General features: G+C 39.8%; 1 protein-coding gene across 9 annotated transcripts; it reads right to left on the reverse strand.

The window, feature by feature from the left end:
- Nucleotides 1-19: 19 nt before the first annotated feature.
- Nucleotides 20-15,950, reverse strand: SSBP1 (single stranded DNA binding protein 1). Of its 9 annotated transcripts, none has more exons than XM_072964315.1 (8): nt 15,707-15,900; nt 15,175-15,241; nt 13,071-13,131; nt 12,285-12,425; nt 11,986-12,079; nt 10,393-10,481; nt 6,849-6,922; nt 20-153 (listed from the first exon to the last, which is right to left on the reverse strand). In XM_072964315.1, exons 2-7 carry the CDS (start codon nt 15,196-15,198, stop codon nt 6,879-6,881), a joined length of 453 nt encoding a protein of 150 aa, XP_072820416.1. In that variant the 5' UTR covers nt 15,199-15,241; nt 15,707-15,900; the 3' UTR covers nt 20-153; nt 6,849-6,878. The 9 variants fall into 9 exon arrangements, with proteins under 9 accessions (XP_072820416.1, XP_072820415.1, XP_031530420.1 ...); XM_072964314.1 differs by having other exon boundaries at nt 20-208; XM_031674560.2 differs by having other exon boundaries at nt 20-315.
- Between the last annotated feature and the right edge of the window lie 132 nt (nt 15,951-16,082).

Consider the following 16,082-nt stretch of genomic DNA (forward strand, 5'->3'; position numbering starts at 1 on the left):
ACTGCAAAGCACAAGTAAGTGGCTTAAACAAGGCAGAGGTTTATTTGTGTCTCCAAAAGAGGTCCAGAGGTAGACTGTCCAGGACTGGTATCCGGTTCCATGGTCATCACAGATCCCAGCTTCTTCCATCCTCCACCCTGAAGATCGTCTCATCTGGAGATTCAGCCATAATGTCCACATTTCAGACAAGAAAAAGCCAGATGAGGGTCTGGAGATGAACACAAGATGAGTCTCCCAACAGAGTTAGCTCATTTAAGAAACTTTCCTGGGAACACCACCAAATGACTTCTGCTATATTCCCCTAGCAACTCTTAACTGCAAAGGAGAACAGGAATGCAGTATTTTAGCTGTGCACACTGTCACCTTCACAAAAACATGGGTTCTATAAATGTAGAAGGGATAATGGCTAGCGGGTGGTCTATTAACCATGTTTTACAATGCTCTGACATCTCGGGGCCTGGCAGACCCTGGGAAGGACTGCCCCCACCCATCCCCCCAAATATTAGCTAACTCCTAGAAGCAGTGAAGGATTTGCCCAAGAGCATGCCTCTGATATGCAAACCAAGCAATCCTGAGTTCACACCCCTCATTAGCCTCCTTTCATCAGGCTCCTGCAGGATACTAGTCCTCTGCCTGAAATCACCCCAGCGCCAGGGCACCTGACAACTCAGAACCACCCCTACTGCCCACTGCTGCTGAAAAGTATTCATACTGCTTAATCCTGTATTTGTTCAGCTTTCCTGTCCTGTCTTATCTGTTCTTTCCCCACAAAAACAACAAAAGCTCTGACCCACTTTTCTCTCATTCCTCCTGACCCACCCTGGTGCCTGCCCGTGTGAAGAACTGTAAGTGATAAACTCTTCTTTCAGAGGCAGTCATCATACCGCCTGTGATTAAAACAAATCCCAGGGACATCGTGAAACAGGTAGGCAACTGGAAATCTTTCCCACAGTAAGGTATTCCACAACAGGAAGCTGGAATCCTGGCAACACTGGGAAGTTATCTCACAAAAATCTGCTTACAATGTGTTTGGCAGAAGAAAGAAGTCACTCTTGCCTCAACTTCTCTTCTGAGCTCCAGACTCATTAACCTCCACCCTCCCAAACAGAAGCTAGAAAAGTCTACAATTCAACTATTTTCAAAACTAAACTCATTATCTTCCCTCTTCTCACATCTGCTGCCACAGCCATGTTGCTGAGCTTCAGAAATAAGGTAGCACCACCTGCGCAGCTGCCAGCAGGGGCTTCGACATCAGCTTCTCACTGCCTCTCCTCTTACCGACCCCCGTTCTGCCACCACCAGACCCTGGACAGGAGCCATGTGTTCTCAGCCTCTCCCGCCCAGAGCCCAGCACAAGCTCCAGCATGTAACTGGTACACAATGAATGAACCAATGTGAACCCTAAACACCCCTTATGTCACCTCCCACCCCCCACCCCACCAACCTTTCTAGGCTTACTCAGTAGCTTCTTAACTAACTCTGGGCTCTCCCCCCTCTAACCACCTGTCCTCACTGATCTTTCTAAAGCACAATTCTGATGAGATGTCCCTGTTTAAAACCTTCCATAGCTCCCCACTGCCCAAGTCCTCTGCAAGCCTTCAGTGCCCTTTCTGCTCTAGCCTCAAACCACTTTTCAAACCACATCTTATCTCTGATTGCTTCATATACTTTTAAGTTTCTGGACCTTTGTTCACCTGTTAACTCTGCTAACCTTACTGTCCTCTTCTGTGCCCCACAGGACTTCGTTTCTACCATCACCAGTGTTCCTCACACCACATCACGCTTGACTACACAGGCTCCTGATTTTATCTTCCCCGCCCAACCCCGATCCTACACTGCAAGTTCCTCAGTGCAGGAGTCCTGCTATATTCACCCCTCTAGCCAGGCTGTGCGGGTGCATGGCATACAACAGGTGCTCAAGTGACTTCTGAGTTTAAAAAGATGCCCCGGTTAATTATAAACAGCCACAGAAGATTAACAACAAACCAAAAAGACACATCCAAAGTGAAATAGGTGCTCAGCAATCCACAGAGATTTATAAAACAACAGCAAAAAGGTGAAGTACAATTAACTAAAATTAGTGTGTCCTCCTAAGTACCCCGTGATGACTGAAAGCCTGATGCACCTTGCTCAAAATAACTGCAAAACCAGTTACCAGCAGCCAGTATGTCCTGACGCTCGGTTCAGTTACTGTGCGCCAAGTACGTTACATGTGTTATTTATTGTGTTCTCCACAGCAGGCCTATAACAGTAGGACTATTATCATCCTTGTTTTAGTCACAGGAAAACAAAACAACAAAAATCCAAGGCAGGAAAAGTTAAGAAACTTACCAGGGTTCACCCAGCTGGTGAGTGAAGCAGAGGTTCAAACTCAGGCTTTCTAACTGCACAGCATTAATGGAACTATTATGATAGACCACCTTGGATTTCAAATGACAGGTGTAGCAGAAAAACTAAAAAAAGTCAAGATATACATCTATATGGACAAACAGGACCCTGGGGTCCAATGCGTGGCAGAGAGCTAATGAAGAGCAAAGAGACAAAAAGAAAAATTTCAAAATTGTGGATGCATGATTCTGACAGCCGAAAAAGTGAGCTACACACCATCCTATCAGACTATGGGACTAGCACAGGGGCAGAGTATAGTCATTTTGAGATGGGGCTTCAATGCTGTTGACACCTGTCGAAAGCCTTTCTCTCTAAAAACTGAGCCTGACAAATTCTTGAATAATCCATTTCAATTTCAATCTCAGTAGAAGGCAAAACACTGTAGTAGGAAACAATGAAAGGAGCAGACACTCTGAACTTATTTTAACCAGTAAAGAGACACTGCTTGGTAAAAAGGAAGAGAAATATGTAAAGAAATTAACTGTGACTTATTTTCCTATGGGATCATGAGACTGAGAATCAGAAGGAATAAAGAGATACAGGTATTTCTGGCTCGCTCGCAATTCTGCCCCCAACCAAGACCTATTACGTGTTAAACTCCTGGTGTGATTCAGGTGCACCTTGCCTGGGGCCTGGTCAGAAGTCAGCGCTGCGGGTCCTGGTTATGTACAGCCAATGGGGCAGCGGGAAGCAGGCAGCGAGCAGGAAGCAAAATGCACACTTCACACACCCAAGCTCAAACCCAGGTGTGCCTCTGAAAGGCTGTGTGACTCTGACACGTTTCTTAACCTCTCAGTTTTAGCTTTCCTCACCTGTGAAGTGGAGACACTGCTACCTTCTTTTTAGGGTAACAGTTAAATGAGACAATGATAAAAAGCCCTTAGCTCAGGGCCTGGCAGGCAGTAAGCACACAATGTCCCCCACTAACAGAACGACTGTTACCTTGTAAGGTGTTTCCCCATAACTCACTAACCTTGGCATTACCCCCTCATTTTCTACAGTGAGTTGCTTGCTGTTACTCCCACCAGTCTCAGGGCGTATAATGCAATCCCTGACAGCAAAATAAGTGGTCCTGCCCTCGATCTCATGTCAATGTTTCAGTGGGATCCAACTGAACAACAAGCATTTATGAAGCCCTAAAATGTCCCTGTGCTAGGCTGAGCTGGATAAGCACAGAAGACAACCCTGCCTTCAGGAGCTGCGTGGTATCTTCTGGGAACAAAGAGAAACTACCATTAATTCCCCCTAAATGAGCTGCAAAGGTTAGGCTGTAACTCAGTTGGCAATGGCAAGTAGTCCCCAAAACAGTCACAGAAACAGGTCTTTGGTGCTTTGGGATGTCTCTGGATTAATCAGTGATGTGATTTTTAAGAAATGGATGACTCTTTGAGAGCTATACTCGCAGTAAACAGTGGATTTCACACGTGGGTTGGTCTTTAAACTCAACTGCTCTGGGTGTGTACCAGAGAAAAAGGAGATCAATGAAGCATCTAAGCATGAGATGAAGACACAGGTGACGCGGAAAACACACGAAAGGTCTTGCTCACCTCTAGTACGTGAAGCAGTACTAGCTGAAGGTGAATGAACAGAACAAGCCTTGCTTGGAAATAATGGAAAGTTTTTTTCCCCCAAAATGTAAACAGCTTTATTTACTTTTTCTTATTATAAAACACACGCTCAATGCTTTAAAAATATATATATACAAAAGTGTAAAGAAATAAAGAAAATCACACATAATCTCCCCCATTCAGAGAGCATCACAACATTTTGACTTTTCTCCCTCCAGACTTTTCTAAGAATATACTTATGTCAATTACTTCTTTTTCAAAAATGGGATAACACCACACATGCTGTTTGATACTTTTCTCCCACATTTTGCTGTATCCTACTTATCTTTCTATTTAACACAGAATCCCAAAACCAAAGCCACAGAGCAGTTTTCTGCAGGTACATTCCCTGATAAGTAACAACATGAAGAAGGAAATGCAGGACACAAAACTTGGACTAGAAGACCCCTCGGTCTGTTACTGCTGTCAGATCCCACACGTCTACTCTGAGACCAGCCTGGGAACAGGAGAAACTCTCAGCAGACGGGGCTGCCTGGGTGGGCAGGGCAGAGCTTCCGCTCCCACGGCCTGCCTGGTGGTGGACCTGGGGTCTGCAGTGTCACACGATGCTGAAGCCTCAGCACCGAACACCTGACTCCAAACACTCTGCTGTCTCAGCCTCAGGACATTCCAAGCCTTCTCCAGCTGACAGGGATGTTACAGGACACACTTTTCTGCCCCTGAGGCCAGGACTCAGGGGGTTTGTCAGTAAGCTATTTTTTTGTTCATCATATCACGTTCCCAAAGCATAAAACTTTCAAGGAGTATAAAAGTAGCTTTGTTGAGGAAATAAATTAAAAGCTGCCCAAAAGATAAATTTTATCTACTCTACAATTTTGCTTTAGGAACGTAGCATAAATGAGTAAGGATTATATTACCAGACAGTTTTAATGTTAATATTATTTAATAATATTAATATTATTTAATATTTATTAATATTTAATATTAATAGTTAATATGCTAATTAATGATCCCAGTTTCCAGGGTAAAAAGATGGCTGTAAAAATTAACTAAAATTGAAATTTAAAAATAAATAAATGAAGATGGCTGATACGAGAAAATGGCAATTAAATTTCTACTGTTCCTGGGCGAAGTCAGAGGTCCACAACATAGCATGTGAATTCTGAACCTGTTCAAGTCCAGCACAATCTAAGCTGCAGTTAGCACCACAGTCTCAGGCAGAGGGGGAGAGGACATGAAGCCCAGGGTGCAACCAGGCTGGACCAGAGGCAAAGCTGAAGCTAGAGTGGCCCAGACAGAACATCAACCAATACAACCTGAACTGGACAACCAGCCCGGCAGCAGCCAGCCGCTGAAAAGCTGCAGCAAACTAGCATGCAGATCTGTGAGGGGCTGATGCAAACTTCAAACTGAGTTACTTTATGTAATCTTTATTAGTAAATTACTAGTTCTCTGTAACGTCCAGAATCTTAAAATAAAGATAACTGTGTGTACACAATATATACATCAAGAGACCATGTAGAAAAACAGAAACCACCTAAATGTCCATCGACAGATGACTGGATAAAGAAGCTGTGGCATATTTATACAATGGAATACTACTCAGCCATAAAAAAGAATAAAATAATGCCATTGGCAGCAACATGGATGGACTTGGAGAATGTCATTCTAAGTGAAGTAAGCCAGAAAAAGAAAGAAAAATACCATATGATATCACTTATATGTGGAATCTAAAAAACAACAACAACAAAAAAACGAAGTTATTTACAAAACGGAAACAGACTCACAGACATAGCAAACTTATGGTTACTTGGGGGAGAAGGGGGCGGGAAGGGATAGATTGGGAGTTCTAGATTTACAGATACTGACTAATGTACATAAAATAGATAAACAACAAGTTTATACTGTATAGCACAGGGAACTATATTCAATATCTAGTAGTAATTTATGGTAAAAAAGAATTTGAAAACAAATATATGTATGTTCCTATATGACTGAAGTTTTGTGCTGTATGCCAGAAATTGACACAATATCGTAAACTGACTATACTTCAATTAAAAAAAAACAGAGACCATGTAGAAAAGTAAAAAGAAAGTTTCACACCCGAGGTTCTAGGGAAACAAGAGTCAGAGGTTATTCAGGGGATCCCCTGAGTTCTGGGTGAGACTAAACAGGTAGAGAGAACAGGAGTTTAGAAAGATAGAAAACAGTGAAGCCAGAGCCCTGAGTCATCCCCTGGAGATGAGCTATTTCATCCCTAGTTACCCTGTAAGTCTGTACTGCTAGAGAACTCTAGTTCATATATGATGCTAGTGAAATTGTCCAAAAATAGTCCTGAAGCTATGTAGGTTAGATACTAACCACTGTTCAGCAATGCCCTTTAATTTGGGCTAAAGCTTAATATCCCACTAGGATCATTCATGTGTCGACATTTATTGCCTATTCTGTGCCAAGCACTGGTTAAGACGCAGGTATACAAAGAAGATGCAATCCTTGTCTCACAGTCTAAGGCAAGATAAGGAAATCAGTATTTATGACCGTGGCCTAAACGTCTGACATATAATGATGCTCAATAACTACTGAGTGGCTGAGTCCATACTACAATAGAAGTGTGCACAAAAACAAGGGGTCTTCCCGGAGGACATTCATCCCTTTGCCACAACATGGATGAACCTGAAGGTTCACTAGTTTGCACACCTGCACACAGAAACCATCCCTTGAAAAATAAACAAATACTGAATACCATCACACACAGGCGCTACTAGGTTTATGACACTAAAAGGGGAGGAGGAGCGACAGGCAAGATATTATCACTCTTTTTATAGAAAGAATACTTTAATTTGTGTCCTTAGAAACTATAAAGACTATCATGATTTGGAAATGAGACTGTACCAAACAATGGCCAAAGAAGAATCGTCCGTTCTACTCCTTCTCTTTTGTCTGGTCACTCAGAAATATAATGTTATCTGTAAAGAAGCCAAAGTATAAATGTTATTTTCAGAACTCCTTCCCCAACTCACGTCACCACTCCTCTCTACCACAGACATATTTCAGTGCTATTCACTGCAAGGATTTTAGACAAATTCTCAAAGTGCCACGTTCTTGCTGTGTTTCTTGCTACTCTTGAGAGATTAGGACAGTAGGCATAACCAAGCTCCAAGCTGAGCTTCGACTGTTCATCAACAATTCAGACCTTGGGGAGAAGAGATGGGATATTTCCTATCTTTCCCCAAAACAGTTAAAGTCTTCTCAGCAATAACTTCCTACAAAAGAGCTAGTCGCAAATTGTGAGGCCACTAAACCAGGGAGCACATCCTCACGCAGAAGAGGACCAAGGCATCGCATTCCACACGGAGGGTGGAGGAAGGGCAGGGCTCACCACACCGCCCTGTCGGCAAAGATAGATTTACTTGTTTTTAAGTCTAAACACTCATATAGAACACATTTTTTTAACTAAAAGGTTTTTTTTGTTTATTTTTATTTTTTAAATTTTTTTTGGTGGGAGAGGTAATTAGGTTTGTTTGTTTGTTTGTTTGTTTATTTATTTTTTTTATTAGAAGAAGCACTGGGGATTGAACCCAGGACCTCATGCATGCTAAGCATACACTCTACTGCTTGAGCTATACCTTCCCCCCATGTAGAACACATTTTATTTTTAAATTTCAAAACAGAATGAGTTTTATATATTCTTTCTTAGGAAAATTTTTACTAATCAATATTAGAGAAAACATTTTTATCCAAGAACATGAGAGAATGCTCTTAAAATGTTGTTCAGAAAGAGTTAGTCTCGGACAAGCAAAGGCAAAGAAATGGTACCTCCCACATAACACTGAAAGATCTAGTTTCATGTCACTTCAGAATTATTCAAAAAATGGTTATTATACAATGATGGAGTATCTATTCATGACTATAGTCCTTTAAAACTAGAATATTTTGGCACAGAATGGTTATTTCAGGAGATACTATCAGAATTAACAATACTGTATAAAGGCAAGAGTGCCATCCACTGGTGGTTATTTTTAAGTTACAGACATTATCCCTAGGAGAAAAAATATGACCTATGAAACAGATCAGCCAAATTAAACTCTACTGCCTTCAATTCCAATGTCACTAAAGACCTGTTTGATTTTACTAATAGCCATAAACCTATGTTAATTGTTTAAGCATCCATGCTCATGAATACTGGTGACAAGGGGAAAAAAAGACAGATAATTTGAAATGTTTCTATTTGGCCTGGTTTACAACAATTTGCACAATCCAAAGTCTGCCCGCCTATTAGATTTAGAGTGGAATACAGAAGTGTTAAATGCTTCATTAAAACATGATCAATAGAGATTTTAAAATGTCAATTATTTTATTGGAAAGCTTGGTCTTCCACTGCTGAAATCACTGGTGTAGTTCTATACCACATATAGGTCTGGAAAAACATTTCTAAACAGGTAGACACCTCTGCAGACATGACCCAAGGAAGAACAGAGCAGGCAAGAAGTGACTTACAGTCAAGATACTCATGACTTCTGAAAGCAAATTGGTCGGAAGGAACCTTGTCTAAGGTCTAATACTGAGAGTAGAAGACACCTATGTTGATTTTCAAAATTAATACACTTTCATCAAAGAAAGCATAAAAAATAAATTATTATTATTTGTAACAAATTATAATTTATCAGTATGGCAGAGTAGTTAAGACATGAACTCTAGAGCAAGAGGAACAAGTAAGAAAGGTAAAAGGAAAAAATCTATCATTTAGTAGACTTTGGTTCTCAGACTTTTAGCCTCTAGAATTGTGAGAAAATTCACTTGTTTAAAAAAAGAGACTTAAGATATATATAAACCATGTAATATCATGCATGGACTTGTATTTATGAGGTAATCAAGGAAATTTCAACACGTGACATCTGGTAAAAAAAATTTAACAATAATTTCTTAATATTAGGTGTGATACTAGCACTACGGTTATGTTTTAAAAAGGAACCCATGTCTTCAGAGACACCTACTGAAATATTTATGAATGATACAATATAATGTCTGTGATTTACTTCAAACTAATCCAGGTAGAGGAAAAGTGGGCTAGAGCATAGACGAAACAGTATTGGCCATCTGTTCATAACTGTTGAAGCTGTGTTTTTTTTTTTTTTTAACTCTTCTCTCTCCTTTTGTGTAAGCTGACACTTTCCATAATAAAAAAATTAATTTTTAAGTGATATCTAATGTTGGTATATCTCAGAAGTTCATAAATATTGAGATATTACTATAATAAAATCTTTCATTCAAAATCGACTTATTTATCAAAACAAGGTTTCTCAGCGTTTATATCCATAAAAAAACAAGGGAACAGAATGAATGCTTACAAACTGTCTTACTTAAGCAATTTATCCAAAAGGTAAAAAATGCATCATCCATCTAATTAAAAGATGCATTTTCAATAAAATTTTAGTTTGTATATCTATACATTAAAGTTGTTTTGGTCAATTATGTCTAAAAACATCTGGGTAATAGGGTAATAGTAACTCAATCAAGAAGAAACACACCATTTACAGTCTTACTGTCACAAAGTTTTAAAAAATACTTAAAAATGTCTATACATCTATTTTTGTTACCTATAATAGAATTAATAACAAAAGAGTCTTCACTACACAGTACATTATATTAAATAAACTTCTGAGGAAAAAATGGAATTGAAAAACAAGTGCAGCATAAAGGGAATAATGTAAATTTCCAAATGTTGAAGAGTCTGTTCAGTTATTTTTTTTTAATGATAATGGATATCAAATGCCACAGTATTTAGATCCATTAATACATTTAAGAGAAACAATTTTATATTGAAAACAATTTTTAATGTCAACTCAAACAAGTCCAAAGGGGTATACTGTTTCAGAATTCTTATAGAACTTTCAGAAAAGTTTGAAAGCTGCTTTAGAGGACATCTTCTTAGCCTCCTTTAAGCTTTGTGTGTCCATCTTTCCTATGTTGTTTCATATTTTGTTTCATGAGAATAGGAATTTGACCCAAAATCATCACGTTAGGTACCAAACAGGTTGCGAATACACCTACACAAATGTCTCATGCCCTCACGTTAGTATGGCTCTGCCCGGCATGTGCTTCTCTCCCTGTTTAGATGATGCCCTTCAAAGGCATGAGAGTAAAGGTTTTCTAACTCCAATAAGAAGTACTGGCATAAACAGTTCAATTTATAACTCAAAATAAAGTTACTTGAGAACTAAAACCGTGAGCCCAGAGATCATTTTCTGAAGGAAGAGGTAAACGGAGAAGCTTGCAGTGAGTCCACAAACCACACCCAGAATTCTCCTGGTGAGCTGCCTTACATCTCACTAGCAGCAGTACTCACAGCATCAGGTGAAGTTACTTCTAACACAGCCAAGCTTCTAAAGGAAAGGAGGAAAGAGAAAAACAACAGCTACTATCACAAGAGTCTCACCAGCTATAATTGTTGTTGCTTGTCGCCTCACGTTATTTTTATCCGTATATTCACCATAGTCTACCTTTCCTTCCACGTAAATTCGAGACCTGAAATAAAGAAAATTTACAAGTTTTGGTCTGAGATTCTAATATGCTTTACAGGAGAGAGGCCGGTCAGAGAGGGTAATGAGTACACACTAAGGATGAAATAGCTAATCATACATAACCTCATTTTTGCTACCACTTCTCAAAGTTCAGAATTAAGAGCACTGAAGCAGAATGTACACACAGACTTGGCATATTTAGGAAAAAGGGAGAATGCTTTCATCCTTGAGCTTATGGAAGTGTAAAAAAAAAAGAAATTTTTCAAAATCTTAAGGAAGGAAAAAAAAAAGGCAACCTTAACACCATGAAAATGAAGAGCAAACCAGTGGCATCCTTTAAGTCTCCATGATTGATTTCCAACGTGTCGTTTTCCTTCACCTGTGATTTTGGATTCTCTGATTTGTTGATTTTCACTTATTTTTCAATTCTTTTCTGCAGTGAAGTTCATTAACTTACTTGCAAAGGACTTAGATTATTAAAATTCAAAATACAAGTTTTCAGCTTATTATTTCACTCAGAGTTAATTACTAAGACTCCTTCTGCACTGTCTAGAAGGCTGAACTAGAAGACAGCCATAACTCTGATTTTAAAGGGTAGAAAATGACAATAGTGTCAATTTTCAGAGTCTAACACCACTAAAAATGTACAATATAGAAAGTACAGAAAACTGGTAAAATGGGTGCCAAAGGGAACACATATACAAATTCAACAATCAGTAGGTGAATTTGTATATAGACAGTGTTCTTGAGATTTCCTCTATGTGTTCATACTTCCATAATATGCACATATTATACACATATATATAAACCCCAGCGCAGGTACACATGAAGAAAAAGAATGCGGTTATTGAAAAAAACAGAAATTTTAGTTAGTGCTGAACTATTTTTTATAAAATGTTTTATTTCTATAAAACAAATGCATTTCTAAATATACTAACTGTAAGTACAACTGCTGTTAAACACACCCCCTCTTGTCCTGTGGGTCTGGGATAGACACTTTTTACACGATCAATCCAAGCATTCCAAAAGGGACCCACTAAGCCTATACAAAATCATCAAATATAAAATAACTGCTATGAATATTACCATAATGCCTCACCGTGTCAGGCTGCAGACATTCCAGATCCTCTGTGAAGACACCATGTGGGTGCCAGGAGGGAAGACGCCTGCCGTCGGGACCCCTGCCCTGGCCAGGGTGGGAACTCCTAAAAGCGCTACTGTACCTGCTCGCATGGCGCTCAGTACACTCTTATCTCATCGGCTTCTATTTAAGTACACATCTTATTTGCCCTAAACTGTAAGTTCTTAAAAGGCTAAACCATGTTAAAACCTTTAAATCAGTCACATACGGCAATGAGCTACACATGTAGTATTAGTTACTGAATAAATACCTCTTGAGTTAATAGGGAGTAATTAGTGGTACGACGTAAAGGAGTTACACATTCCATGACAACACCTGTCACCAGTTTATTAAACCAATCTGTAAGATCCTTCCTTTCTCAACTTACCCCTTTTTCACATATTGATAAGCCACATCTCTGAGGCCTGGTCGGAATACTGAAATTCTGTGCCATGTTGTCTTCTGACTGACATCACCTAAATCTCAAAGAACAGGAAACATGGTTACAAAGGCAAAAGACAAATGCAAATGACACGTCCAGTAAAACCAGTGCCACAATTTCCAAGAGAACAAAACAGAATTAGAGAAGAGCCTTTCTAAAAGCAGCTTATCTCTAATTACATTATTGATAATAAATAATACCTATTTATTGTGGATAAAATTAAAACTCCAGTCTTTCATACTCACCCACTTGGTATGTTTCATTTTCCCCTGACCGCCACATCTCATTCGTTGCTAGAGAAAATATCGTGACTGGGTTTTTTCCTTCCACCTGTCTCATGACTGGGTCCTGACCTACTCGACCAAGTAACTGCACACGGTTCAGAGCTGAAATGCAACGTGTGGATAAAGTCAGAGAGAGAGAAACATCTGGGAGAGGAACCGCTACAAGCGCTATTCCAACTTCAATCTCAGCATGAAGCAAACCCAAGTTCTAGAAGGTCAGGAAGTAAGTTGAAAGGGTGAATAAAGGGTGGCTGGGAGGGAGGAAAGAGGGCTGGCAAGAAAGGAGAAAAAATTCATAGAGGAAGTAGCTCCACAAAATAAATATTAAGCTCTTTTATCATAAATTCTTCTTTAAAATACCTTAAAAATTTTTTTAGCTGTCTGTATGGTTAAAAGAACAAATCTGAGATCTGAAAATCTTTATAAATACAAGTATTTCTGTGAAACAGCAGCTTTCACAAACATTCACTACTTCAGCCAAATAGCACATAACCTTGGAAGACCTCGATAACCAAACAGAACTCAAGGAAATTCTTTGGCAGGAAACAGACAACTGACTGATGAGGGAAGAAGGGCCCGATTCACATAAGGCTCCTGCAGCCTAACAGGGCAAGACCAAGATCAGAGAGGCAAATATGAGCCCAAAGCACGATGACTGACAGTGTACCCCTTCTGCAGCACATCGCAGAACATTAGCACATTGCTATAAATAATACGCTTTAAACTTGGAAATCAGCTACTACTTACATCTCTCAAGAATCAAACTGCTAGCTGTTTCAGACTCGTGTCTTATGCATTGATGAAGTACCTGAAGTGGAACAAATGAGTAAAATGGCTTTAATTTTGGGGGAAAGGCAAATGCAAACAGAAGGTCCATTCACATCTTGTCACCATCCGGTCAGCAGCTCCTATAGCATACATCTACAGAAGATGAGAGCCGGGCCCATCACAATGCCCGAAGGACCACGCCAACCCTTAAGGGCAGCCTCCTGCAGAAACCCACAGGTCCAAAGGAAGGACTAGAGAGTATTCCCAAGAGAGTTAGTTTACAGTCCTCTCCAGTTTCTTTCATGGCAGTCCTCCTGACTATGGTGCTTCCGTGTCCGCAGCCAAAAGGTAACATCAAATACATGCTGGAAAAAAATTCATGCTTTTCGTACACCAAACAAAAAAGTCTATGCTAAATAAATATGGTTCTTTGATAAAGTACAAAGATATGACTGTCCAAATCAGCTTGTCAGAGAAAGGTAGTCACTAGACGGTAATAACAGATATCATTACTGAATGCCAGCTAAGTGCTTTACTTCTTATTAATTAATCCTCAGATAAATCTATGAACTATGTAAAATTATCCCCACTTCATACATGGGAAAAATAAAGTTCAGAGAGATGCAGTAACTTCCTCAAAATAGCACAGGAAATAAATGGCAAGTCATGCCTAGAACCCAGGACCATCTAACACCAAAGTGGCTGCCTCTCCCACTTCCCTCTGCTGCCCCTTAAAGACATACTGCTACCACCAAGACGTGAGTACACATCAATGGGAACATCACGAGGCTCAGAGAACTAACCATTACATCAGAGAAGTATGTGTCAAGAGGTAGCACTGTTAATATAAAGTAGACATCTACCAATTAAAAGAATACTCATTCGAGGAGTACTTTTGGCTATGGAATCCTATCATTATGTTTCGGGGCAGAGGGTGTGTAAGAAAATAATAATGTGAGTTACAATATGTTAAAGAATCAAAACTGCTAACTACTACTTGTGTCACGATTCTAGAAATGTATTGATCTGAGTGCTCAGATGAGCCAGAACTCATAAGTTTCATAGAATAATTTGTCTCATTGCAGGCACACAATATCAAGACCTCATGGAGAAGGAAAAATAAGGAAAGAATTATGAAACTGAGATTATTTTTTAAATTAAAGTTTTAACTTTTATATCTGGTTTTAAAGATAACTTAACACTGTAGTATTGTGTATTAATACAGAAGTAACTTTACCATGTTTTACATTTCAACATGTTAAATATATATATATTTTAAAGTACATATAGGTTAAAGTAGGGATCAAAGAATACAAGCTAAATTCTACAGCAGAGTGGTGGAGACGAGAACAGGTTTTACAGAAGAATTGATTCTTCTTTATTCTTAACAGGATAAGGAGTAAGAGAGGTATTATAAAGGAGACTCTATAGAACTTGGTGCCCAAGTGTGGTGAGGAAAAAGGGATCTACGCCAACTCAAGGCTGGCTGGAGTGACTGAAGAGATTAAGTAAGGAGTCAAACTGGGTGAAATGAGAAGGAATTTGGGACATAGTAAATTTGTGGTGATGTTAAGACTTCACCTGCTCTCCTCAGAATTGGGAAATGGTGGAGGTTGGGGGAGGTAGGTTGACAACCCTAGGAGGTAGGTGGTCAGAAAAGGAACCACATGCCTTATTTTTAAAATGCTGGAACAATGACTCTCATAGTCTTTAGATTAATAAAGACTTTAAATGCTTTCTTGCTGATATAAATCCAAGTGACACATGTTAAGAGAACGGACTGACTCCCTGTGCTGTACACCAGACCACTGACACACTGTAACTGACTATACTTCAATTAAAAAGTTTAAAAACTTAAAGAATAAAAAGTAATGACTCCCACCATATTCGTTAACAAACTAGAAAAGTTTCGTTTTGTTTTAGTTAACATTATTTATACAAGCAAAATCTGTTCCCAGTCCTCCATATCAAATAACATGGGTGGGCTCAAATGTTCTTTGCCTCTGCAAGCAAAAGCCTAAAGAAATTTGATCACTATGGCTGGTAATAACACATCGCAACACTAACATGGAAAACTGATTACCTGTAATACAGGTCTTCGAAACATGGCTTCTATATTCTTTTCTTACAATCTAATCTTTAGTCTTTCCCTGAAGAAAAAAGAGATAAATTAAATCCTGTAGCAAGAGCACAAATTCACTAAATCCTAAATTCTTAACTGCACTCATGACTTCTATGCAATGTACCTTGCGACCATATCAACATCCCTGCACATTTAATGAAGATTTCCTCCCCTTCCCAAAAAAGTCCTCGCACCTGTCTTTTTATTCCCCTTAACTTCCATTTCCTCCAACCCATTCTGATTCTATTTCAATTTCCACTCCTTTGTCTTTTCAAATTTAATTAAAATGCAAGTTCCCCTCGGGCGAAAATTTCTGCCTGATTTATTCACTGTTACATCCAATACTCTTAAAACAGTTCCTAAGACATAGTAACGGCTCAGTAAATACTAGAATGTTATCAAGGACTTATATCTGCAACGTGCTGCTGCAAAAATTACTGCCTCCATCCCCGTTAGCAAGGACCTAGGAGATCCCTGGGCTTCTCCACCTCACCGCCGAGAGGTGCGGGCGCCCTTTCTCAAAGGTGACGCTCACGACCAACAACGTAAAGCGCCTGGAAGATGGGGTGGAATCGCGGAGTCCTCAGCGCGAGTAAGAAGAAAAAAGCCAGACACGACACAGCACCACCTCCCGACCCACGCAAGGCCGTACGCACACCGAACACAACACTAGCGCCTTCCGTCCACACGCCCTACCTTCCGGACCTGACGCTCGGCCCGGACAGCCTCCAGGCAGGAATCACTTCCGGGAGCAACCGGGACTCAAGGCTCGCGAGAGGAAGGAGGCACCGGAAAGTCCGTGGCGTGCGTCGTAGAAACGCGCCGGCAGGCACCGCGGGAAACACATCCCCTTAACGCGGTAGTTCCGG

This window comes from Vicugna pacos, chromosome 7, assembly GCF_048564905.1.
Source record: "Vicugna pacos chromosome 7, VicPac4, whole genome shotgun sequence".
Classification (NCBI taxonomy): Eukaryota; Metazoa; Chordata; class Mammalia; order Artiodactyla; family Camelidae; genus Vicugna; species Vicugna pacos.

Bases quoted from the DNA above. Each gene is read 5' to 3' on its own strand.
- SSBP1 (XM_072964315.1), bottom strand. From the start codon at position 15,198: ATGTTTCGAAGACCTGTATTACAG. The intron at 13,132-15,174 runs GTAATCAGTTTT...GTTCCACTTCAG, and splicing joins TTCGAAGACCTGTATTACAG to GTACTTCATCAATGCATAAG. The intron at 12,080-12,284 runs GTGAGTATGAAA...CTGTTCTTTGAG, and splicing joins AAATGAAACATACCAAGTGG to ATTTAGGTGATGTCAGTCAG.